The sequence below is a fragment of the Pleurodeles waltl genome, chromosome 3_1 (assembly GCF_031143425.1).
Source record: "Pleurodeles waltl isolate 20211129_DDA chromosome 3_1, aPleWal1.hap1.20221129, whole genome shotgun sequence".
Lineage (NCBI taxonomy): Eukaryota > Metazoa > Chordata > Amphibia > Caudata > Salamandridae > Pleurodeles > Pleurodeles waltl.
The window spans coordinates 350568807-350596348 of NC_090440.1; the positions used below are offsets into that span (position 1 = coordinate 350568807).

Consider the following 27542-nt stretch of genomic DNA (forward strand, 5'->3'; position numbering starts at 1 on the left):
TCCCTTCGTTGTTGCAAAACCTGCAGCTTCTTCCAACCAGAGGCAGTCATTTTGCACCTTCATCCGGGGATTAGTGGGCTCTTGCCCCCCCTGGACACTTTAGTGAGTCTTGGACTTGGTCCCCTTCCTTTGCAGGTCTTCAGGTCCAGGAATCCGTCTTCAGTGCTTTGCAGTCTGTTGTGGTCCTTGCAAAATCCTTTATCACATCTTTAGTGTGTTTCTGGGGAAATAGTAGTACTTTACTCCTACTTTACATGATCTTGGGGTGGGGTATCTTTTACAACCTTAGTGTTTTCTTACACTCCTAGCGACCCTCTACACACTACACTAGCCTAGGGGTCCATTCGTGGTTCGCATTCCACTTTCGGAGTATATGGTTTGTGTTGCCCCTGGGCCTATTGCATCCTATTGTATTCTACAGTGTTGGCACAACTTTCTGACTGTTTTACTTACCTGATTTGGTTTGTTGTGTATATTTTGTGTATGTTACTTACCTCCTAAGGGATTATATCCTCTGAGATATTTTTGGCACATTGTCACTAAAATAAAGTACCTTTATTTTTAGTAACTATGAGTATTGTCTTTCTTATGATATAGTACCTATATGATATAAGTAGTATTGCATGAGGTTTGCATGTCGCCTAGTTCAGCCTTGGCTGCTCTGCTATAGCTACCTCTATCAGCCTAAGCTGCTAGAACACTACTACACTCTACTAATAAGGGATAACTGGACCTGGCACAAGGTGTAAGTACCATTGGTACCCACTACAAGCCAGGCCAGCCTCCTACATCTCCAAAGAGACGGGTAGCGTCAAATGGCATGTCCATCAGTGGCACAGTGCACCACACTTGTGCCGACTGCCAACACAGTCAGTTCTGCTAAACAGAGTAACTTTTCCAGAGCACACAAAGAAACGAAAAGAAGGATTATGCAAGAACCAGAAGAGACTGCAAGACAACAACAATGGATTCCTGGACCTGAGGACCTGTAGAAAAAGGGGACCAAGTCCAAGAAGCACAGATGAGTCCAGGAAGAACAGGAGCCCCTGCTAACCTGGATGAAGGGGCAAAAGAAGAACCACCGGTGAAGAAGAACAGTCAGTACTGCACCCAAGAAGACAAAGTCGGGTCCCTGGTTGGTGCAAGTGATGTCTCACACCGGATGGAGGAATGCAGTATGGTTTGCGTTGCTGGAGTCCACCAACAAGCCTTGGCACACGCAAGGCTCACGGTTAGCGGAAAATGGCACTGCCCGGGACCAGGAAGGATCAGGTGAACTCTACCCAGGAGGGAGAGAAGAAGGGGGCTCTCAGTGACTCGGAAAGCCCACAGAAGACCAGGCAGCACGCACAGGAGTCCCACAGCACGGGGACAAAAAAGGTGTAAAAGGAGGCCTATGCAGCACTACGACAAAGCCGCCGGAGAACCACTCAGGAGGCTGTGCATCGCAGGATAGTGTGCTGGGGGCCAGAGCTACAAGATGCATAAAGAACGTCATGGAGCCTTGGCAGCTGCAAAACATGCAGTGCACGGGGGTACGGTCTAGCTTGGGGAGGCAAGCTCTTACCACCATCAAAGTTGGATGTGAGGACCGTCGGGACCACTTCAGTCCATCACTACCATGATGCAGGATCCACGGAGCGCAGCAGGAGAGGGGATCCAGGCAGCTGGTCGTCATTGCAGTCAGTGTCTGCTGAAGCAGGGGAGTGACTCCTTCACCCCAAGGGAGATTCCTTCGCTCTTCTGGTGCATGCTGAAGACGGGTTGTCCTCAGAGGATGCACAACTGGGAAACAGTTGCAGTTGCTGGCAGGAGCTGAAGATACTATGTTGCAAAAGGCATCTTGCCTCTTAGTTGCAGTTTTTAGAGTTTTGGTGAGAAGTTGAAGTGGAGGATGCAGAGGATTCCTGCTGGACACTTACAATGCGAATCTGAAGAACCCCCCAAAGGAGAGACCCTAAATAGCCCTGAAAGGTGGATTGGTCAGCTAAACAGGTGAGCACCTATCAGGGGAGGGCTCTGATGTCACCTGTTGGCACTGGCCACTCAGATGCTCCCAGAGTTCCCTGCTAACTTGGAAGCTTTTCAAGCAACAGTAGGGCAGAAACCTGTCTGTGAGGTGGCAGCAGCTGGGGCTGCCAGGAAAACCTCAGAAGGCTGTAATGGCAGTCCTAGGGGTCTATTAAGGAACCCCCAGAGTGCATGGGATCATACAACCAAGGCTTGCGAAAGCATTAGGGTGTGATTCCTACACGTTTGGTACCAAACATGCCTATGTTCAGAGTTACCATTATGCAGCTGGACATAGGTATGCCCAGCACACGCGTAAAATGATGTCCCCGCACTCACGAAGTCCGGGAAAATGGTCCTGGAGCTTGTGGGGGCACCTCTGCTAGTGCAGTGGTGCCCTCACACACAGGTACTTTGCACCCTGCCTTCAGGCTGGAGGGCCTGCTATAGGGGTGACTTATAGGTTACCTGGTGCAGTGTAAATGGCAGTGAAAGGGTACATGCACCTTTTCACGCAGTCCTGCAGAAGCTATTGCATGGGCTCTCTATGGGTGGCAAAAGATCTGCTGCAGCCCATAGGGATCCACTGGAACCCCAATGCCCTGGGTACCTAGGTACCATATACTAGGGACTTATAAGGGGGCACCAGTATGCCAATTGTGAGTGGAATACTGTGTTAACAGTATCCAGTGACCAATTTGGAAGGGAGAGAGCATAACTACTGGGGTCCTGATTACAGGATCCCAGAAGACACAGCCAAGCACACTGACATGAGGCAAAAAATTGGGGTAACCATGCCAAGAAAGAGGGTACTCTCCTACAAGAAGAGAAAGACCATTTTTGTCAGGAGTCTTAATTGCCCACTGTGCAGCAGCTTAAAAGGGATGCACATCAAGAAAGGAGGATGGCCTAGAAAACACCAAAAAGCTGACAAATAGCATTTCACAGTGGCCAAGGAAAACCCCTGCTAAGCCATGGACAAAACAAACACCAGACCCTCAGACAACTGGGTTTGTAGAGGGACAATTTTTTGACCACACCACAAATGTATCCAAACAACTGGAGAACACCGATTTTGTGAAGGAATGCCTCATCCTTAAGATAACATCAATAACTTCAGGAGGAAGGTCGAAAGAGGCCAACTACTGTTGCACAATCTCCAAGAATGGAGAAGTAAACTGTGCAGGCCTGGGTGCTGTACTCTGCTGTGAAGCTGCAACAGAAGATCCTCCCAAACAGTAGCTTGATCAGAGGACAGATGCTCATGCCCAGGAGTTCTGGGTACCACAGCCTTCTGATCCTATCCGGTGCTACTAGGAGGCCTTGGGCCCAGTCGTTACTGATCTTGCTAAAACCTCAGGGTAAGAGAGACATTGGCAGGAGCCCTGAGCTCCACTCTATATGAGACAGAGAGAAACAGCACTACCTTGGAAAATCAAACACACATATATCCTGACTGCGTGCTCTTGGCGGTGGCAAAAAGACTGAGCCAGGGTTCTCCGCACTGATGTAAGATGCCCTGAACCACTTCTGGGTGCAACTACCATTCATGATCTGCTAAGCGCTGGTGGATGAACTTGCCACCCAGGCATTTAGAGATCCCACCAGGGAGGTAGTACACGACCAGCGAAACTCTCTGGTGGTCCAGCCACCTCCCTCAAGAGACATATAGCCTTCTAAAACAAGACCTAAGACCTCACTCAGCCTGTACTATTGCAGTACCATATGGTGGTGGTATTGTAAGTGGGCACCTGCATCAGTCTTCCACTGATGGCAAGCAGAAAGGCCTTCAACGCCAATCAAATCGCCCTCAGCTCCAACAAATTCATGTGCAGTTGAACTTCTGCTGGATACCAGTGGATCTCCTACTAATCCAATTGCGGCCTTGTAGCCATGAATGCAGATCTTTTGCAGTCTCCTCTGAGATCTGGATACAATCTGACAAATTCTCCCTGGTGCTGTGCCCACTGGGACTTGATACCCCACTGCACAGCACACAAATGGCACCTGGTATGTTTGACCAGTAGGACACAGGAGGCCACCATTCCCAACAGCCTGAGAACTATATGCACTGAGATTCAGGATAGAGGCTTAACTATCGGGATCACACCCAGAAAGCCATGGGCTCTCCACTTTGGGGTAAAGGCAAGAAACCATATCATATCCAGGATACCTCTGATGAATGGAAGTCAGGTGTGACTTTGGCATGTTGATAATGAATCCCAATGTGTTAAAAGGTCACCATAGTTTTAAGGTAGTTGATGACTGCTTGGGGCAAGTCCGCCTGCAGCAGCTAGTCGTCGAAGTAAGGAAAGACTAGTACCCCTGACCTCTGAAGAGGTGCTGCGACCTTCACCATTACTTTTGGGTACATTTGAGGAGCACTGGAGAAGCAAAAATGGAGTACTGTGAACTGAAAATGTTCCCTGGTCACTGTGAGCCACAGGTAGCGCCTGTGGCGTTGCAGGATGGGGATTTGGAAATAAGTGTGCTGCATATCCAACGCCAGTCTCTGGAGTCTAGAGCAGACAGGACCTGGACTAGTGTGAGCATTTTTTATTTGTACTTCCGCAGGAAGGCATCAATGGCATTGAGATTTAAAATAAGACAAAGGCCTCCGCCCAGCTTCAGCACAAGGCGTTGAGGGATTAAGACCCAGTTCCTTATTTTTAGGCTGGAACTCTCTGTATGTCCCCATTGGGCAAAAGGATTGGCACTTCCTGCTGCAAAACAGGTGGTCCTCTATCAGCAGACCTGATTGTGGTGGAAGGTGCGACAGAGTGGAATTGCCCGATGTACAATTTGGAGGATCCACTTATCTGAAGTGTGGGCTTGCCACCCTGGGAGGAAATGTTGGTTCCTGCCTCCGACAAGGAGGCAGTGTGCTGGCAAGGATGCACTAAAGCGATTTTGCGGATGTGGATGCAGGTGGGACAATAGACTGAGCTTCACATTGTTCCGGCTGTCCTGGGCAGGGTCTTTGTGAACCGCAACCTCAGCCACGAAATAGCTGTAAGGCTTGGTAGGCTGCTGGACAGGCCCGTCGTTCTCAAAAGTGAAAACCCCGACAATAGCCACGGATAGGGCACTAGTGGAATCATAAGGTGGGGCCAGAAAGGCCCAAGGAAAGTGCTATGGAGCTGCTTTCTTTGAACTGTTCTGGGTCCGAATCCACTTTGTTCCCAAAGAGGCAACAACCATCAAATGGCATGTTCATTAGAGAGAAGCCCATAGACCTCATACAGGCATGGCGAAGTGACACATTTATACACATTGATCGATCTACATAGTGAGTCATGGCCAAGCCAGAGCAGATCACATATTTTGCAGCTTCACGGCCATCCAGGATAGATTGGGTCTGGGACGTCCCGAAGTAAAATTCTGCCAGTAAAACTTCGGCCACTTTGACGGCTGATTTTTGCTGAGTGCAGAGCAAGGATAATAGAGGAAAAAACATTAAAATTCCAAGTGTTTTTATTCTCTTTGATTCGTGATCAGGTGGCGTTGTAGGGAAGACGCTGGGATTAACTTTACTGGTGGATGCCTGAGGATTTTGTGTAAGAAAGGCTTGGTCGTCTAGATTTGAATGATAACATTGAGCGACCTGCATATTAGCTGGTGGTCCTGAACATGGTTTTTCACAAGTGAACAAAAGGGAATATTTCTGGGTCTCATTAAATAGTAGTAAAGTTTCAGTAGGGGCATGACCAAGCTAGAGTATCTCAGTCTGAACATTGGTCTTCACCTTCATGGTTGAAAGTTGCTGGTCTAATAATTCTGCTGTTCTTTGCATAACGAAGGCTAAGGAGGTGCTTTCTTCTATAACAGGATCAGAAGGAGACACAAAGCCAGTATCTGGAGAAGTGTTCAGGCTACTGACATCCTGGAGTTCTTCATACCAGTTTCCTCAACATACTGGGGGACCTAATTATACCCTTCATCAGAACTATCACTGTCTGAGTCAACACCTGCATGTTGGCTGGGCTCCAGTGGGAGTCGGGCACAGCTCAGTTGAGGTCATGGTGGATTCTGCTCCGAGTCAGATAGCACTATTTGGAAAGCACAATAGGCTTCAAATCATCCTTCAACGTGGATGTTGACGCAAAGGGAACCGGCCCAGAGGGTGGCACTGGAGCTGGTGCTGAACCTGATGCAGATTCAAGCTGTGCAGATGGACCCGAGGGTGGACATGCTGGCAGAAACCCAACTGGAGGTTTCTCTTGATCCTTGTGGCCCCTAAGCGCACCCGAGAGAACAAGTAAAGTGTGCAGCATGACCCCTTGAAGGTCTGTAATTGCTATGATGTTGCAGACGGACCTTGAAATTGAGGGTGTATTGGGAACAGACTCTGGATAGGCTCAGAAGAAGATCAGGATTGCGACTGGTGGAACACTGACCCTCATGCCCTCTTTGAAGTTCACAAGTGCGGGAAGTGGCGGATTTCCTCTTGGACTTTTTGTGCAGCTTCTTTAACTCATCCGAAGACTACAACTTCAATGATAATCTGCTACGGGAGTGACTTTAAAAATCTTGGAGTCTTTCAGTGTTTGGCGACGCGGTGTTGGCAAGGCCTGGAATAGTGCTGTGACACTGAGCAGTACAAACATACTCCATGAGGGTCCATAACATACACTGTTGGGGACAATCCCTACATGGCTCTAATTATTTTGTTTGTAGGGGATTGACATTTTCACTTAAACATTATGTACAACGTTTAAAAAATGGTGTCTGAAAGACTAAGCAGTAGCTCCACATCCACATCCGAAGGTGTGGATAAAACCAAACAGATGTCAGTACGCATGAGTTGGACGTGGTGCCACCTACAGGTGAGCAGGAGTACTGCTTAAAAGTTTCTGGATACAGTTTGATGCCTGGGGAATGTTCAAAAGGTGAGCAGTCTGTGGTTATAAGTATCGATCAGAAACAGCAGACAGAGGGCTTTGGGAAGTCTGATCTGGAGCTTCATGCTTTAAAGCTTTTACAGCAAAGGATTACACTCTAAAACGTTTACAGCAGACATTTTTAATGGTGGCTGCATGTATAGGAGTTCAAACCTAAGAACATACATGTATAGTGGATTAAACTAGTTTTTTTCTTTCTAGGTCTGGCTTTAGGGCAGCTTTAAATATGTCAAACTTCATGGTATGAAAAAGTCGAACAAAACATGCATACTAATTTACATGAACACAGAGGCTTTGGGTCAACCCTATTGATCAATTAGTCTATTAAACTTTCATTTGCAGTTTCTACCCACCACAGCATATAGAATGGGACAATAAGTCAGCCTACTCCAACCACTGGTGCTCTAGCAATAAGTGATGACATTTTGTTTGATAACATGAGCTCATTTGCCTAAAAAGAAGTGCACTTCAGTGCCACAGGTTGTAAGTCAATACTTTAGTTTGCCAATGTTTTCCGTTCTATTCTTTATCCTTTTTAGGATTGAGTCTGCGAGATGCATGCGTTAGCGCATGCAGCTCGCTTGCAAGACTCTGTTGTTAACTAAAAAGGGCTTTGAGCCCACCTGTTGCTTACCATTTGTTGGCCAAGCACTGATTAATTCAGTTTAATCAGTGCCCTTCTGCTGCTCCCGACATGATTGAGGTATTTCTTTTTAACTTCTAGTGCCATACAAACAGAAGGTGTGTGACTGGCAAAAACTTGCCTAGCAGGACAAACGAAATTGCAAAGTTTTATTTTCTATAATTATTTTCTCTTGTTTTTGCTCATGGGTGCTGTTTGCAAAAGAAGATGACTATCTTGTTCTAAATATTGCAAAGCGACATTGTTTCTTATGTGTCATTTCTGAAATGATGCTTTAACACATAATCGTGCAGTACACCCTCATCCACTCCACTCCAATCCAATCCCCTGACTTCATTCCACCCTGCCCAATCCACCCAACTACAACCAGTTGACCTGAGAGCAATCCATTCCACCCCCACTCCAAACACCCCACCCCCCAAGCCAAACCACCCACCCCAATACATTAAAAACTCCCAATGTACCCCACTACAATCCAAAACAATCTGCCCCACTCCAATAAAAAAACAATCTGCCCAACTCAAATCCCAAACAATCTGCCCCACTCAAATCCCAAACAATCTGCCCCACTCAAATCTAAAACAATCTGCCCCACTCAAGTCTAAAACAATCTGCCCCACGCCAGTCTAAAACAATCTGCCCCACGCCAGTCTAAAACAATCTGCCCCACGCCAGTCTAAAACAATCTGCCCCACGCCAGTCTAAAACAATCTGCCCCACGCCAGTCTAAAACAATCTGCCCCACGCCAGTCTAAAACAATCTGCCCCACGCCAGTCTAAAACAATCTGCCCCACGCCAGTCTAAAACAATCTGCCTCACACCAATCTAAAACAATCTGCCTCACACCAATCTAAAACAATCTGCCTCACACCAATCTAAAACAATCTGCCTCACACCAATCTAAAACAATCTGCTCCACTCCAATCTAAAACAATCTGCTCCACTCCAATCTAAAACAATCTGCTCCACTCCAATCTAAAACAATCTGCTCCACTCCAATCTAAAACAATTTGCCCCACTCCAATTTGCTTCAGTCCAAAACAATCTGCGTCAACTCCAGTCCAAAATAATTTTCCTCACTCCAATCAAAAACAATCTGCCTCACCTTACCCCAATCAGCCCCACTCCAAACCAAAACAATCTGCCCACTCCAATATGTTCTACCCCAATTCAAAACAATCTGCCCCACTGCAATACGCCCCACTGCAATCTTCCTCACACCAATCCAAAACAACCTATCCCACGCCAATCCAAAAAATCTACCACACTCCAATCGGCTTAACTCCATTCTGCCCCACTCCACTCCAAAACAATCTGCCCCACCGCAAAAAGCCCCACTTCAATCCACCCCAATCCAGTCTACTCCAATCCAATTCAGTCCCACTCATCCCAATTCAATCTAATTAACCACAATCCCCCCCACTCCAATCCAAAACAATACGCCCCACTTCAATCCAAAAATAACCTGCCCCACACCAATCCAAAAATAACCTGCCCCACTCCAATACAAAAATAAACTGCCCCAATCCAATCCACCATAATCCACCCACTCAAATCCATTCCAGTCCAATCCACACAACCCACCCTAATCTAATTCACCACACCCCAGTCCGCCCTTCTCCAGTCGACTCCTCTCCAGTCCATCCCAGCCCATCTAACCCACCCCACTTAATCCTAATGCAATCCACCTCACTCTAATTCAATCCACCACACCTCAATGCAAACCACCCCACTCAATTCCACCCCAATTCACCCCACTCCAATTCAATTCACCCACCCCATATAATCCACCTCACTTAATCCAATGCACCCCACCCCACTCCAATCTATTGCAATCCCGACCACTCTAATCTAATCCACCACACCCCACTCCAATCCACCCCAATTCACGTCAATCCAATTCATCCCACCCCAGTTCAGTCCACCCTATTTCAGTCCACTGGGCCGACCCCACTCCAATCCAATCCAGCCCACCCCACTTTCGTCCAATCCACGCCACTCCAGTAAATTCAATCTAACCCACTCCAATCCACCCCATCCCACTACAGTCCAATCCAATCCGTCCCACTCCAGTTCAATCTAATCCACTCCATCCCACTCCAAATCACCCCACTACGGTCCAATCCACCACACCCGATCCCAGATCAATCTATCACACTTTAGTCCTATCACCTCTATTCAATTGGCCCATCCTAACCCAATTTAATCTACCCCAATTCAATCCATCTCAGTCCAAATGACTTCACCCCAATTTTAGCCCGCCCCACTCCAATCAACCCCATCCAGTCCACTCACTGCAATCCACCCTACTCCACCTCACTCTACCCCAATCCAATTAACCCTATTCTACTTCAATCCACCAGACTACCTCAATCCTTTTACAACCCAGTCCAGCATATTCCATCCCTCTCCACTCTGACACTCCACTCTACTCCAAAAAATCCACTCTACAACAGCACCGTCCCGCTCAACTCTAGGACACTCCATGCAACTAACTTTTATCCATGCTTAACAGCAACTGCACTGGAATACAACATGGCCAAAACACAAGAGCCAATGGCTCTTGTATAAGCGAGTCCTATTGGCTTTGCCAATGCTTGTTTATGGTTTAGCCACACATGTGTGTTTTAACTATGTCTGTAGTTTATAGCAAATCAAAACCAACTGTTGTTTTTTTTTTTGCATCAATAAAAATAACATTTTCCTTTAATGTGCAATTAAACAAATCTTGAATTAAACTGACATATGACTTTTTTTACGTAATATTTTTCATGCAAGAATATGGGCTGCATATTTAGACTGCTTCTTTCCTTTTATTTTGAGGCATATGCGTCCAATAAAGAATAAAAAAATGACCATCAAACCAGCATGCCAAGGTCTGACCTAGTGGCTTTGCCAGTTCTGGCTTAAATTAAGAGTACTTCTAGTTTACCAATCCCTTACTATTTATTATTGCTTTGACGTTTGATGTGAGCTTCGAGAATCAGTTTTGTTAACATTACAGGATGCTCCGATAAAATAATTTTTATTTAAATATATCAATACAAAAACGCACATCAGAATGATCTTAAAGTATAAAAATAGATTCTTTCACACTAATATACATATGCATAAAAACGAGAAACATATACAGAGACAGGTTGTATAAATATTTGAAATAGTGTAAACATGTTTTTCATGCACACAAAAACCACATACAAAAGTAGCAAAATAACATAGTGGTAATAACCCTTTTCATTAGTAAAAGTACTGGTTGATTGTATCTTCAGGAATTAAAATTGGTCAGTGGACTATCAAACCCACTGTCTTGCTGACCAGAGCCAGCATCAAAGAGCAATCTCCTGGAATGTGTTTTGAAGCTTTTTGTTACCTCTGTAACCGGCTTGGAATTGCTTCTTTTTGTGAAATCTGTTCTTAAATTATGAGAATTGTGGTGGAGATGATCGCGTCTTGTAATTTCACTTTGATGTTCGTTACTGCAGTTTATGGTGTTTTTCTTCGTTGCATGCACTGGGCTGCTTTCAGTAAGAGTTTGCCTGCCAAATAGATCTACACTTTCATCTTGGGTAGAAAGGAAACCGGCTGAACACTGCCCAGAGGGAATACAAGGGTGCGCTTGTGCGTCTGCTCTCTTCACAGAATTCTCTTTTTGAACAGGGCGCATCAGAGTCATTGAGCTACTGTCCACTTTCACATGTTCATTCGACAAGCTCCAGTCATTTGGCCGATTTTCATCCCTTACCGGAGTTTCCTGAATATCAAACCTTGGGCTTCTCTCAGAGGTGGCTGCCGCATGGGCTGTAAGGTGGTTGGGTAAACATATCTTCAAATTGGCCTGCTTAGTACGTATCTGGAATGATGCATGGTCCGATTCAGAATCTGAAAGCCCATCAAGCCAGGTAAAAGCATGCATGCTTTGCAGCTTCCCCTTTGAGATGCACGATGCTGGTTTATGCCGTGATGCTGCTTTTCCAGAATGTGCTAGATTTTGCTCCGTTGCTTTCGCTCCACCCTCAGACATTTCTATTCCATTTTCAAGAGCAAATCCATCTTTCAAGACCTTTTCATTTCGTAGCAGTAGTGCTGCTTCTTCGTGAGATGCTGATCTAACTTCTAAAGTCACCCCACCTTTTAATTTTGGCTCAGTGGTGTGAGGTATGACCTTCTCCTTGTCTGTGATGAATTTCGAAGCACTTTGCTCTGTTGAGGTCCTGTCTCCATTCACCGGAGTTGGCACTTTACTACTGTTTGCTCCTCTCAGGATTCCAGGTGGCACTTCTCCATTCTGAGACCTTGCTATAAAGAAGTAAACAGATTCCATAATTGGTACGATTCAGAAATGTTATTAGAAAAGGTACATATATTTCATTTGTCCATAGCAACATAAAGTGGACAATCTTGTGTTCAAAATATTACTGAATAATTATCCAAATATGTAGCTTTACAGCCTTTTATAAAATAAAATAACTAGGCAAATAGCTACTTTAAGCTACTTTCAGTGCAAACGCGCCAAATGAAATAGAACTCCACTGAGCCACAGACAGAAGTCATAGTTACTCACTCAGACAATGTACAATGACACTAACATCGGACAAACCCAGCTTGTTATAGAACCCACACCAGATCCACACCAATCTGTACCACCTTCAAAAGCATAAAGTACAACTCAACCTCACCACCTCGCGGACCACACCATAATCCACTTCCAAATCAACACACCTCAAGCCAACGTACCAGCCAAAGTCAGTTGCAGCTGGAGCAAAATCTCAGAATTAGACTAGCTTAACGCCCTCTGCCTGGACCAACTCAACCTAATGGACAACATTGAGGACATCCACAAATGGATCACGACTCCCTTGCACAAGGAAGGAAGATAGTACACAGAGGACCTTCAGGACATCAAGAAAATGCAATCAGCTGGAGAGAAAGTGGCGAGCCAACAACAAAGCCACCGAGACACTCACCTTCAAAGCTGCACTCAGACAATATCATCAGCAACTAAGACACCAAGAAAAGAGAACTAGTGAAACACATTGAAAACAGCTTCAACAGCAGCAAAGAAATCACAATCAAAGAGTTCACCAAACCTACAGGCCTGTGTCAACACCACTCCCCTCAAGACCTGTGTGCCAACCTATCCAAATTATACTGAAAAATCGCCAACATCTACACCAACTTCGCACACAAACCAGACCCCAAAGAACTCATCGCCAACCTGTCCATCACCAATCAAGACAACCACCTGACTGAATGGAAGACCCTCGCCATTGAAGAAACTGCCTCAATCATGCAGCCCTTCCACTCTGAGGCCCCAACAGACCTATTACCCACCACATCTACAACCTTGGAGCATCACCAATCGGCACAACCCTCATCCATATACTGAGCTCCTCCACCTCTTGCCACCCTCCCAGAAGTCTGGAAGAATGCTGCTGTCAAATCCCTCCTCAAGAAACCTTTAACTGACCCAAGCCAAATGGCCAATTACTGCCCTATCTCCCTGCTTCCCTACCAAGCAAAAGTGGTAGAGAGGCTATCAACAACTCACAAGCCATCTTTAGACGCTCCATCCCCTGGACAACACACAATCAGGCTTCAGAACGAACCACACCACAAATATGGCACTCATCGCAGCCACTGACAACATCAGTGCCATCCTAGGTTGAGAAGAAACAGCTGCCCTCATCCTGCTCAACCTCTCAGTGGCATTCGATCCAGTCTCCCACAACACACTCATCAGAAGAAGACTTCGGTATCCAAGGACCAATGGTGAAATGGATCAGCTTCTTCCTCACAGGAAGAACCCAAAGAGTCAGACTGTCACCTTTCACATCGCAGGCCAAGAACCTTATAAGTGGAGTGCCCCAGGGAACATCCTTCAGCCATACCTCTGTATATGTATATACAGCCTTGCTCAATGACAGAAGTAGATCTCAAGGCTTCGCCATCATCTCCTACACAGACAACACCCAAATCATCCTCTCCCTGACATAAGACACCCACCACCAGAACCAGCTTCACCAACGGCAAGACCTTGATAGCAGAATGAATGAGAACCAACTGCTTGAAACTTAACTCCGACAAAACAGAAATACTGGTCTTCAGAAACAGGAACTTCCCCTGGGACACCACCTAATGGCCGAGAGAAATAGGACTAGGACCAGCACCTACACCCACCGAACACGCTAGAAGTATTGGGATCTTCCTGGACGGCAAGCTCTACATCTTAGCAAGGGTCAACACAGTGAGCGCTGCCTGCGTCCACATCCAGCAGATGCTGCGAAAAAGCCACAGAACACCAGAGGAACCATCACACAAGCATCAACAAAAGCATCAACAAAAGCAGGCTGTACTATGGTAACTCTGTACGTCGGAATTTTCAAGCAGCTCCTGAACAGACTTCAGACCATTTAGAATGCCGCAGAAAGGCTCCCACTCAACCTTCCCCGCTGCTCTCACATCTCGCCTCAGGAAGCTGCACTGGCTCCCCATTCACAAAAGAAGGCAGTTCAAACTCCTCATGAACTCCTACAAAGCCCTACTCAACCATGGACCTGCATACCGCAACAGCTGGAAACACTTTCGCAATCCATCCAGACACCTACACTCATCCTCACTCTCACTTGTGCAAACCCCCCACTTTCACAAAAGCAGAACAGGAGGTCGCCAGTTCTCCTACATTGCACCCGGAACATGGAATGACATCCCACAACACCTCAGAGCCTCCTCCTCGGTAATGGAGTTTCACAAGAAGCTGAAGACCTGGCTATCTGAATAATACTGCAGGCCACATGTCTTCACCCTTGAGGGTATCTTGGTGCTTGGGTAGGTGTGAATAGGGCGGTCCACAAATCGACATGACATCAAGAAGCAACCAACAGGGTGAGCACTGAGTCACTAGCGTAAGCATGCAGATTTTTAGGTCCCATCTACCAGGGAACTTTTTGTTACTGTCTCGCCTTCAGACAGCTTTTTGCTATCTGTAGGTAAAAGCCCCTTGTGAACCATCACAAAAACGTACATCAGGCTTAGAGCTCACCCATTACTTACCACTATGGTTGGCTTTGTCATTCTAATTTGTTTGTTTCTTATTCAATGGCTTGCCTTCTGCTTCAAATTTTTTACCTTCCCCTGGAGCACAGCCTCTTGCATCTTTTTGACTGTCTGAACTGTATCCTTTCACTGTTCACATTTTTGGAACTACTTTTTTCTTTTTCATTGAGATTTCCACAACAGTGCACTTGTTTTCTTGCTCTCTCCCTTGTGTGTAGCTTCTCACTCCCACAAATACTTGCTTCCCGTGCTCTGTGCTGGTCCTGCCCTTCCCAGCGTGTCTATAGAAGCGCAGCAACTAGCATGGTATGTTGATAATAACTGGGATTTGTAAATAGCACAGATGACCCTCAAGGTGTCCCGGCACAGCAATTTGGTTAAAATACAGGGCGAAAAGCCATGCTCTTACCTTTTCTTTTTTTTTTTAAGGTAATTTCATAGCTCTACTGCTGAAGATTAAAGGGAAGTGTATTCCACTTGGAAGGACCAAGGAAGGAGAAAGAACGCTCACTGGTCCTAGCCCAAGAGAATCTAAGACCTTCACTAAGGTCCTATTTGAGGACCACAGGTTCCTAGCAAAGCAGTAGAACTGGATTCCGCTGGGCATGTAGCTTGGGGCGATCTGATGTAGAGCATGAAAAGTCAGCACCAGGGTCTTGAATAGAATTGTTTTCCTAACAGGCAGCAAGTGCAAAGTATGAAGGTGATCAGTGGCGTAGTCCAACCGAGAAGTAATGAGGGCCTGAATAACGTGTTTCCTGGTTGGGAAAAACAAAAAAAAGAACATGAACTTCTCTAGTGCTCAGAGGAGCCCAAAACACTTTCCAACCACAGAATTGATCTGCGGCTGGAAGGATAACAATCATCAAACTCAACTCCTAAGTTCTTAACAGCCTCTGTTTGAGAAACCGGTAGGGGGGTGCTTTCCGGCCAGCATGGCGGCCAATTGATAGAAGTCAGAGTGCCAGAGAAGAGTACTTTTGTCCTGTCAGCATTACATATCAGCTGTTTCTGATGCATCCAGGTGAACGCAGCAGTCAGAAAAGGCCTGACTGAATCAAAAGGCCTGACTGAATCAAGCGCAATATCAACACCTTCACAGAATGAGAAGAGAATCTGAGTATCTTCTGCGTAAGATGTACTCTTAGCACCAAACGATTTAACCAAAATGGCAAGAGGGGTAAGGTAGATATTGAACAAAGTGGGGCTGAGGGTGGAATCCTGAGGGACCTCAACTATTATCGTCTTATTGCCAGAGACAAAAGGGGGTAACCGAACCTCCTGTTCTCCATTTCCTAGAAAGCAGGACATCCACTTAAGTGCCAACCCCTTTACTCCAGTCATCCGGAGGCATCCCAGATGTGATGAATGAGGTACTGTATCAAAGACTGCTGATAGATCTAACAAAATCAGCAGCCTTAGCCCCATATCCAAAGCGCATTTGATTTGCTCAGCTACCTCAATTAGGGCTGTTTAGTACTCAAATTCCGCCTGAAGCCTGACTGAGTGGGACGCAAGTGGTAATTTGTCTCCAAGTAACAGGAAAGCTGCCTGTGCACAAATTTGTTTAGGATCTTTGACAGTGGCAGGAGAAAGGAAATAGCCCTATAATTGCATCGAGTGCTGTGGTCGGCTGATGGAGTCTTCAAAAGGGAAGACTTTTAGGCTGCTTCCAACCTGTAGGGACCACTGCTGCGGAAAGAGAATCATTAAGTAACTTGTGTACCTCTGCACCCCTAATTAGAAAGCTAGTGGGGCCGGGGTCCACTGGTGAGCCAGATTTAAGGCTCTGAGTGGCAGCTAGAGATTCTTTTAAAAAAACAGAGGAGCATATAGGGAGGGACCATTCCACCTCTTTGGTCACTCCTTAGAAAGAAGGCGGCTTATAGATTCTGAGGCGGTATGATTGAAAAGCAGATCTTAAGTATTGTTTGCTTTATCCCCTTTTGCACGAAATCTCAGATTTTGTCAAACAAAGGCTTTTATGGTGATGTGGAGGGGACAGCTGCTGCACTCACTTGGCTGGCTTTTGAGACAGAGGGTGTAAGTACATGACTGTTTTTCAGTTACTCTTCAGGAGGCCACAAATAAGCTCCAATGGCTACTGCGTAGGACCTAATGGCAGGAGCATGTTTGATTTCAAAGACCCGTGGGAAGAAAATCAGGCTGAGGCAAGATTTAAAAAAAAACGTTCTTATTCCTATTAAATTCTCTTCAATCCCCTAAGTGAAAAGTAGTTTAATTGTAGCCCGAGCTCTTTATAAAGATTGAAAGTATTGAATTTGGTGTAAAATTATGCAAACCCTTAAGTTATGCATTTCATTTTCCTCCAGTATTCTGAAGTATGTTTTCTTTTAACTTAAAAAAAAAAATCTTTACAAACAAGCATTGGTAAAGGCATTAGCTTGGCACTCTCCTCATTTCCTATTAAATTATACCACATGAAGTAACAACAATGAGCCATACAAAATCTGTTTTTACCATCTCAACTTCAGATGTGGTCCATTAAGGTAATTTGGGTGACTGCCTATGGTAGTGACTTAGCTCCACACTTGTAACCTTAGTTTACGTTTGATAGTTCAGCCTGAGCACAATCTCCAAAGTAATGTGCGAGATGACAGGCCACATAAGACGACAACAACACTGGAACAAGTCTTTCTAGTACCTCACCAGTCTACTGGTCAGAAGGTGTATTCTGGTTAAAGAGCTCTGGCAGATTCCATGCACATGCAATTTATATATGCCACATTGCACAGCAGGCTCTGCAAAGTAGATGTGGGCCCAAATACCTATACGGATCTGTTCAGAAAACTCTTCCACAGTTCTTACAGCAAGTTCTTGCTGTAGAGACTCGGGCATTATGTAAGGAGAACTAAATTTTCCAGCAGAAGACAAAGTAATATTTCAACAAAAACAGCAAGGAATTCGTTCTTTTTTCCAGGCTGTTTTGATGTCCATTTATACTTGTCTGAGTTCCTAAAAGGGATAAAGTAGTTTGCTTTTCGTAGGTAGCCCATACTCAAACCTGACTGTTCTTTGTCTAGCACCAATCCTACTGCTCAAGTAGTATGATTTATTCCCGCACAGAGTTCACAACAGGAGAGGAACTCTCACAGTGAGCCTGTGAGTCTAAAATGGGGCAAGTTGCTTTCAGCAGGAGAAAGCTCTTTACAAACCTTAAGGCCACCTCTTTGTCCAGGGTTTCTCCACAGCAAGAGTTTTAGCATCTCTTCATTCAATGCCACAATCACTGAAGCTATGAAGTCTGATCATTGGAAACGCACAGTATCCCTTCACCATTATGCAGGTGATCCTCAAATATCCCTCAAAATATTTACCAATACTCGTACCTGAATAGTCTACAAAAGTGGATGTCAGAAAGCTTCCTGCTACACAGCCTAAATAAAACCTAGTCCCTCTTCTTTTATAGTCACAAATGCAAAGCTACCGGCATCCCTGAAACTTTATGGTTTCTCTTCTAGCCACCCAATTATGATAAAATCACTCAGCTTTATCTTGAATACCACACTAATGCTCATACTTCAGATCTGCAAAGTAACTAAACCTGCAAATAGCATGCTCCACTTTGTCAAGAAGATCAAACACCATGTCTACAGATTACGCTAAAGTAGATATTCATTGCATGTTTCTCTCAGGACTTGACTTCAGGAATGCAATCTTACGAGGTGTTCCACGGTCTGCTCTAGCCCCTCTCAAAACATTTCTCAGCCCAAAGAAAAGACTAACAACCTCCTGCGAGTGCGCTTTATAAATGATCATACAATACAAACACTTGACTAAATCACACCCATGACTGACTTTAAATATAATGACCACCTTTCAGCTTCTGCTTAGAAAGTAATACATCGAAACAACCCTACATACCTTTCTGACATTTTTTGCATCTCAGGCAGATTAGGAGGACTTCGAAGGAAATAAATCCTGACTGACTGAGGCCTGAAGCTCATCTCTTGCACAGAAAAGATCCCTCATCCTTGCATTATATATAGCCTGGAACTAAAAATCGCTCAGCATTGGAAATCATGCCTCCCTTCTTCCCTTAAGAATCTAAAGACTAATCTTTTTGCCTGTTCCTGAACGAATAGGGGTGTGACTTTCCTTTCATTTACCCATTTATAATGCACAACTCTATTACTCTTCCATGTTCTGAGTACCCGTTACTAAGCTTATACTGATGTTGCTTCTGTTGTTGATGCTGCTACTATATGGTTATTTTAATGGTTAGGTGTATGTAAACTGCCCAATGCACAGCAGTTCCTTATTTCCCTTAACTCCAAAGACTGTCTTCCTAATTGCAATTATGTCAGTTCGTCGAGTGAGTGAACAACAGGCACTTTGGGTGCATCTGCCATAAACCACATTCTTTCCAGACATATTGGTACTGAGGACCAGAGAAGCCTTCCTACAGAAGGTTGTGACTTCCATGTACATTGGCCAATCTATCAAACTTCGCAGTATTTTTTATTTTTTAAGGTCTTGCCCCCTCAAAGGAGGAGGACAGAATACACTGACATGAAACAGAGGACTTTGAGTTTTTACATTGATTGCTCAAAAAACCTCAAATAGGTGATCTGCTTTTTGTGGGTTTTTACGGGACAAAGAAAGAGAATACAGTGCAAAAGAGGACCTTGCCAAGGCGAATAGTCTGTTCCATCAAACTCGGTTATGCAGTGGCCAAGAAACAACTACTGTGAAGGCCTGTGAGCCCACTCCAGCATGATGTCGATCACCGATCGTGGTGGTTGATTTCTGATCCTAGAGACCTGGATGTTGAAGAAAGGGCGACCCCTTCTCTAAGACACACTGCCAACAGGGAGAAGATCCCAAGCAAGCAGATGCCCTGGAAAAGGAACTACTTCTGGAGGAGGACAATCCAAAGGTGCAAAAACCTCCAAGAAGAAATCCAGAAGGGCTGGAGACAACAGAGAGGACCAACCTGGAATAAGGGTAAAAAAAGCAGGAAGACTACTAAGAACATTAGGAACTAACTATGAGGCGTATGCACAGAACGAGGATGTTTGACACACTCCTGACAAGGTCTGGCAGTCATATATACTGTTAAAATGACCCAGAACATGAGGCAACCCACAGGAAGAAAACTGACATCTTGGATTGGGAATTAACCACAGGAAAATAATATGAAAGATAACATCTTGGATTGGGCATTTAAAAACCCCCAAGATTGCGCCCCTTGCCCAGGACGCTGAAAACTCCAGCAAAATGGTGCTTCCTTTAGCATCAGTGTGATATCAACCAGACTGCACTCGCCCGCCCAACCACTCACCCTTTTGGTAAATTGCTGATAAAAATAAGCAAGAAGCATTAACGGTGGATGGAGATGGCCAGTCGAGTACAGCTGTGACTTTACTTTGATCCATGCCAACCCCTTTTGAGTTTATGATGAAGCCCAAATACCCTACTTCTGGCGCTTTAAAGGTTAACTTTTTGAATTTGCAGGTTAAATGATTCTTGTGAAGTCTGTGTAGTACTTCAAACACGTGATGGCTAGATTTTTTTGTAAAGAAAAATCTGAATATCGTCCAGATATACTATGATAAATAGATTTAGTATGTCTACAAAAACACTATCAATGAATCTTTGGAATACAGAAGAGGCATTGCAGAGTCTAAAAGGAATCACACTGAATTCGAAGTGTACAAATGGGGTAAGGAAGGCTGTGTGCCATTCTTCGCCTCTTTTTATTCGTATTAAATGATACGCCACTTAAAAATCCAAATTGATGAATATACAGGATCCACAAACAGCTTCCAAAATGCCTCGGAACTACGGATGCGGATATTGATTCTTGATAGTTATCCAGAAAACTATACAGGGTCTAACATCCCTCAATTTCTAGGGAACAATGAACAAAAGAGCGGCTTGGGTGAGGTGTGATGAGCCCATTTTCTAAACTTTCCTACAAATATTGGTGTAGAACTTATTTTTCTGTTTCTGATAAAGAATAGACCTGGCTGAAGGGAATCTAGTACCCAGGCTTTAGATCTATTGCAGTCATACACCCGGTGTGGAGGCAACTCTTTGGTTTTGGGTGACAAGAATATGTTGATTTACTCCTTATAAGGTTCTGGAATTGTACTTATGGTAGCCACAAGGGACGATTGTTTGTTTTTGCCTGCTATGACACAGTCTACTGGTTCTTGACATCTTCAAACACTTCTGGTTGCAATATATTGAAATCAAGGAAATGGTACGGGTTGCCCAGTTCTGATAAGGATTATGTAAACCCAATCAGGTGAGACCCAGGATAATAGTGACGCAATCATATTTGTTCTTAATGACTAAATATTGACGGGCGTAACTTGGATGAACTTTCAATGACTGGGCCAGAAATCAAAGGGGTACCGTTGCCTGTGTGGATGATCTCAGCCTTATCCTTTTGCCCCCTGGGAATCTGATTTGCTGATGCCCAAGTAGAGTCTATAAAATGCCTGTGGCACCTCAGCCCAACAAGGCCGTCCTTGACGCCATGTTTCCGGGGTCCCAATGCAAAGCTATGGGTAGGAGAAACAACTGCGCCTCAGTTTCTGGAACAAAATTTGAGATGGATATTTGAGGAAGATGTTGTACATCCAAGCTCGCTTTCCTCTCCAGTGTTGGACTTAGGCGTTTCCCAATATTTTGGAAGGGCGAACTGGGCACTTCCTTATTAGATGGCCTCATTCTCCACAATATAAGCAAAAACACTTTTAGTGACACCTTTGTTTCTCTTCTTCAGGCAAGGGACATTGCATGGACCTGGTTTGCACTGGTTCCTCTGGGGGCTCTGTGGCCTTGGGTATTTCAGTTCAGGTGGCAGACATTGGCATAGGTGTGGAAGACGAATACCCGCCTTGCTCACTCCGCTTCTCTTTTTTCTGTCACTTCAGTCGAAATTTGATATGTAATACTGTTTTTATGGCATTGTTTAGAGAAGCTGGCTGAAGGATATATATGAACTCATCTTTGATTTCTTCTTTCAGACCCAACGAAACAAGATGAGAAGAGATCGCTCAGCCCATTCAGTTTCTGCTGCCAGTCTTCTGAAGCAAGTAACATATGCCATCCCATCTTGGGATCCCTTCCAAATATCAAATAAGGCATCTTCAGCCGAATATTCAATATTTGGGTAACAAAACATTTTACAAACTTACACAGATCATGGTGGCCGAATTCGGATCCTAGAGACTTCAACATTGAAGAAAGGGTGATCCCTTCTCAAAGCCACCCTGCCAACAGGGAGAAGATCCCAAGTTAGCAAATGCCCTGGAAAAGGAACCACTTCTGGAGGAGGACAAGCCACAGGGGGAAAAAAATCTCCAAGAAGGAATCCAGAAGGGCTGGAAACAATGGAGAAGACTCGCCTGGAATAGGGGGCAAAAAAGCAGGAATACCAGTAAGAACACAAGGTACTAAATAGGAGGAGTATATACAGAACAAGGATGTTTGTGACACACTCCTGACAAGGTCTGGCAGCCTTATATACTGTTAAAATGATCAGGAAGCACACCACAGGAAGAAAATGGCCACCATCTTGGATTGGGAATTACCCATAGGAAAATAATATGAAAGATGCCTTTTGGATAGGGCATTTTAAAAAAAACAAGATGGAGTCACCTGCCATGGATGCAGAGGAACCCAGCGAAAATGGTGCTTCTTTTACCATCAGTGTGATATCACCCAGGCTGCACATGCCTGCCCAACCACCCTCCCCCAAGGTAGGTCCCAATGCAGACACGCCACATCCTATGCTTCAAACTAGCAGTGCGTTAGCAGAGGCGCACCGCGACTGGAGCACGGCATGACCCACACAGGACCAAGACTGTTAGGACAGCTGTGGCATGAGGGGTGCCTTTTTAAATCATCTGCCAGCCTGCAATGTGGTCACTAGTGCATATGTTCATCAGACAATATTGACTTCATAGTGATGGTCAGCAGGAGGGGCACTTCACTACCTCAGTACTGCAGGACTTTTTTTTATCTGATTCCACTCCTTAGCCCATCACCTTGAGGGGTACTACTGTTATCTATTTTTAAGGTAAAAAACAAAATGGTTACTTACATGTATTAGTAGTTTTGGAGCTTGAAGAGTATTCTCGATTACCATGCCGCACATTATTCTGTCATCTAGTGGTTGGGTCTGTAATTATTTTTGTAGCCCCTTTATACTGCCTGGGCAATGACAGCCTTTTTATGTCCTGCCCATCCCTCTGAGACATCAGACACCTGCCCTCTGAGACCCTTAGCGTAATCGCCATCTAGAGATTCTTTATTCCCTTTGGAGATTCTTGTTTTTGTTGTGACTCCAGTTTTACAAGATTTTCTAGAGACCTTGGTGCTCCACAGCCTCCATCATTTCTGGAGAGGGGGGAAGGGGCACAGGTGAATCCAGAAAATACTTCATGCTGCAAAACTACTCCGACAAGTAAGTAACCATTTTGATTTGGAGAAAACATATTTGCCATATTCACATACTGTGCATTAATTATGCAGTGGTATTAACCCCTCCTCGGAGGCTGGTTTGAAATGAGCTTGTGTACGCAAACAAGTGCTTTTAGTACTCTCTGTCTCACCTGTGCTTCTTTATTTGCTTAGATACCCACAAATGAAAATGTCACTTACCCAGTGTACATCTGTTCGTGGCATCAGTCGCTGAGATTCACATGGTATGCATGAGCTCGCCATCTGGTGTTGGGTCGGAGTGTTACAAGTTGTTTTTCTTCGAAGAAGTGTTTTCGAGTCACGGGACCGAGTGACTCCACCTTCTGTGCTCATTGCGCATGGGCGTCGACTCCATCTTCGATTGTTTTCCCCGCAGAGGGTGAGGTAGGAGTTGTACTATAGTAATAGTGCCCGCGCAATGAAAAATGTAAGTATGTACCTATTAAAGGATTAAGTAATATATATACAAATGTACAAAATTGAAGGTAACTTCTGAACTGCTACAGGCTTCCGGGGAGGTGGGTGGGTCCATGTGAATCTCAGCGACTGATGCCACGAACAGATGTACACTGGGTAAGTGACATTTTCAGTTCGATGGCATCTGTCGCTGTAGATACACATGGTATGCATAGACTAGTAAGCAGTTAGTTCCCCATAAGCGGTGGTTTAGCCTGTAGGAGTAGAAGTTGTCTGAAATAGAGTTCTTAATACAGCTTGACCTACTGTAGCTTGTTGTGCGGATAGCACATCTATACAGTAGTGTTTGGTGAATGTGTGAGGCGTAGACCAAGTGGCTGCCTTACATATTTCTTGCATTGGGATGTTTCCTAAAAAGGCCATTGAAGCACCTTTTTTCCTTGTTGAATGTGCCCTGGGAGTAATGGGCAGTTGTCTTTTTGCTTTAAGGTAGCAGATTTGGATGCATTTAACTATCCATCTGGCTATACCTTGTTTTGATATTGGGTTACCTGCATGAGGTTTTTGGAATGCAATAAATAGCTGTTTAGTTTTTCTGATGTTCTTCGTTCTGTCAATGTAGTACATTAATGCTCTTTTGACATCTAATGTATGTAGTGCTCTTTCAGCCACAGAATCTGGCTGTGGGAAGAATACTGGTAATTCTACCGTTTGATTTAGATGGAATGGAGAAATAACTTTTGGTAAAAATTTTGGATTAGGTCGTAGGACGACCTTATTTTTATGTATTTGTATAAAAGGCTCTTGTGTTGTGAACGCTTGAATTTCACTTACTCTTCTTAGAGATGTAATGGCGATGAGAAAGGCAACTTTCCAGGTGAGGAATTGTATTCCGCAAGAGTGCATGGGTTCGAAGGGTGGGCCCATGAGTCTTGTTAGAACCACGTTTAGGTTCCATGAAGGAACAGGTGGTGTTCTTGGTGGTATAATTCTTTTAAGCCCTTCTATGAATGCTTTGATAACTGGTATCCTATACAAGGAAGTTGAATATGTAGTTTGCAGGTATGCAGATATTGCTGCAAGGTGTATTTTAATAGAAGAGAAGGCTAGCTTTGCTTTTTGTAAATGGAGCAAGTAATCTACTATATGTTTTGGAGTTGCCTCTAGTGGTTGTATCTGATTATGATGGCAGTAACAAACAAATCTTTTCCACTTACTTGCGTAGCAGTGTCTAGTGGATGGCCTTCTGGCCTGCTTTATGACTTCCATACACTCTTGGCTAAGTTGTAAGTGTCCGAATTCTAGGATTTCAGGAGCCAGATTGCTAGATTCAGCGATGCTGGGTCCGGGTGTCTGATCTGTTGGTTGTGTTGCGTTAACAGATCTGGTTTGTTGGGCAGTTTGATGTGTGGTACTACAGACAGATCTAGCAGTGTTGTGTACCAGGGTTGTCTTGCCCACGTTGGTGCTATTAAAATGAGTTTGAGTTTGTTTTGACTCAATTTGTTTACTAGGTAAGGAAGGAGAGGGAGAGGAGGAAAAGCGTAAGCAAATATTCCTGACCAGTTCATCCATAGGGCATTGCCTTGGGATTGCTTGTGTGGGTATCTGGACGCGAAGTTTTGGCATTTTGCGTTCTCTTTTGTTGCAAATAAGTCTATTTGTGGTGTTCCCCAGAGTGTGAAGTAGGTGTTCAGAATTTGTGGGTGGATTTCCCATTCGTGGACTTGCTGGTGATCTCGAGAGAGATTGTCTGCCAGCTGATTCTGGATCCCCGGAATAAACTGTGCTATTAGACCAATTTGATGGTGGATTGCCCACTTCCATATTTTTTGAGCTAACAAGCTTAACTGCGTTGAATGTGTTCCTCCTTGTTTGTTTAGATAATACATCGTTGTCATGTTGTCTGTTTTGACAAGGATGTATTTGTGGGTTATGATTGGTTGGAAAGCTTTTAGTGCTTGAAAAACTGCTAATAATTCTAGATGATTTATATGCAGTTTTGTTTGATGTATGTTCCATTGTCCTCTTATGTTGTGTTGATTGAGATGTGCTCCCCACCCTGTCATGGAAGCATCTGTTGTTATTACGTACTGTGGCACTGGGTCTTGGAAAGGCCGCCCTATGTTTAAATTTATACTGTTCCACCATAGAAGCGATAGGTAAGTTTGGCGGTCTAGCAACACCAGATCTAGAAGGTGACCCTGTGCTTGAGACCACTGTGAGGCTAGGCACTGTTGTAAGGGCCTCATGTGCAGTCTTGCGTTTGGGACAATGGCTATGCATGAGGACATCATGCCTAGGAGCTGTAGTATTGTTCTTGCTTGTATTGTTTGGTTTGGAGACATGTGTTGAATGACCCTGTTGAAATTGTGGATCCTTTGTGGAGTTGGCGTTGCTACTCCTTTTGTCGTGTCTATTATGGCTCCTAGATATTGCTGTACTTTGCTTGGCAGAATGTTTGATTTTGCAAAGTTGACGGTGAACCCTAAATTGTAGAGGGTTTGTATGACTTGATTTGTGTGGTTTGAGCATTGTGTGAGCGAACTGGTTTTGATTAGCCAGTCGTCTAGATACGGGAACACATGTATTTGCTGCCTTCTGATGTGTGCAGCGACTACTGCTAGGCACTTTGTGAATACTCTTGGAGCGGTTGTTAAACCAAAAGGCAATACTTTGAATTGGTAATGTATTCCTTTGAATACAAACCTTAGATATTTCCTGTGTGATTGATGGATTGGTATATGGAAATATGCGTCCTTGAGGTCTAGGGTTGTCATGTAGTCGTGTTTTCTGAGCAATGGTAACACTTCTTGTAGTGTGACCATGTGAAAGTGGTCTGATTTGATGAATGTGTTTACTACCCTGAGGTCTAGAATTGGTCTCAGTGTTTCGTCCTTTTTTGGTATCAAGAAGTACAGTGAATAAACTCCTGTGTTTATTTGTGTGCTTGGTACTAATTCTATTGCATTTTTTTGCAGTAGTGCTTGAACTTCTATCTCTAGAAGTTGTGAATGGTATTTTGATAAATTTTGTGATTTTGGTGGTATGTCTGGAGGGAATTGCATGAATTCTATGCAATAACCATGTTGGATAATTGCTAGGACCCATGTATCTGTAGTTATTTTGTCCCATGCTTCGTAATATTGATGTATCCTCCCCCCCACTGGTGTTGTGTGGGAGGGGTGAGTGACGTGTGAGTCACTGCTTGTTGGTAGTGGTTTTGGGGCTTTGAAATCTTCCTCTATTCCTAGGAAATTGCCCCCCTCTATACTGGCCCCGAAAACCTCCTCTGTACTGTCCCTGGTAGGTGGGCGGTGCGGACTGTGAGGTGCTAGCTTGTGTGGCCTGACCCCGAAACCCTCCTCTAAAAGGTGTTTTGCGGAAGGTGTTATAAGATCCTCTGCTCTGCGGGGAGTAGAGTGCGCCCATGGCCTTGGCAGTGTCAGTGTCCTTCTTGAGCTTTTCTATAGCTGTGTCGACCTCCGGACCGAACAGAAGTTTCTCGTTTACTGGCATGTTAAGCACTGCCTGCTGAATTTCTGGCTTGAATCCAGACGTTCTGAGCCATGCGTGCCTACGGATGGTAACCGACGTATTAATGGTTCTTGCGGCCGTGTCTGCTGCATCCATGGAGGAGCGTATTTGATTGTTGGAAATGTTTTGACCCTCCTCAACAACCTGTTTTGCTCTTTTTTGCAGATCTTTTGGGAGATGTTCAATGAGATGCTGCATCTCATCCCAGTGGGCTCTGTCGTATCGCGCTAGCAGCGCTTGTGAATTTGCGATGCGCCACTGGTTTGCTGCTTGGACAGCAACCCTCTTCCCGGCTGCATCGAACTTCCTACTTTCTTTATCTGGGGGAGGTGCATCCCCAGAAGTGTGCGAGTTTGCCCGTTTTCTGGCAGCCCCTACCACCACAGAGTCTGGTGGCAGCTGAGAGGTGATGAAGACAGGGTCCGTAGGAGGCGCCTTATACTTTTTGTCCACCCTAGGCGTCACTGCCCTACTTTTAACTGGCTCCTTAAAAATGTCCTTTGCATGGCGTAGCATGCCT

The 27542-nt window shown here is 44.8% G+C and overlaps 1 protein-coding gene across 3 annotated transcripts in view; it reads right to left on the reverse strand.

Annotated features, from left to right (window-relative positions):
* Nucleotides 1-10310: 10310 nt before the first annotated feature.
* Nucleotides 10311-27542, reverse strand: part of CEP152 (centrosomal protein 152) — a 318523-nt gene continuing 301291 nt past the window's right edge. For 2 of the 3 annotated variants that reach the window (XM_069222500.1, XM_069222501.1), the window contains exon 29: nucleotides 10311-11851. In XM_069222500.1, the coding sequence (XP_069078601.1) occupies nucleotides 10821-11851 (1031 nt within the window). In that variant the 3' untranslated portion in view covers nucleotides 10311-10820. The remainder of the gene's footprint in view (nucleotides 11852-27542) is intronic. The other variant, XM_069222502.1, reaches the window with a different exon arrangement.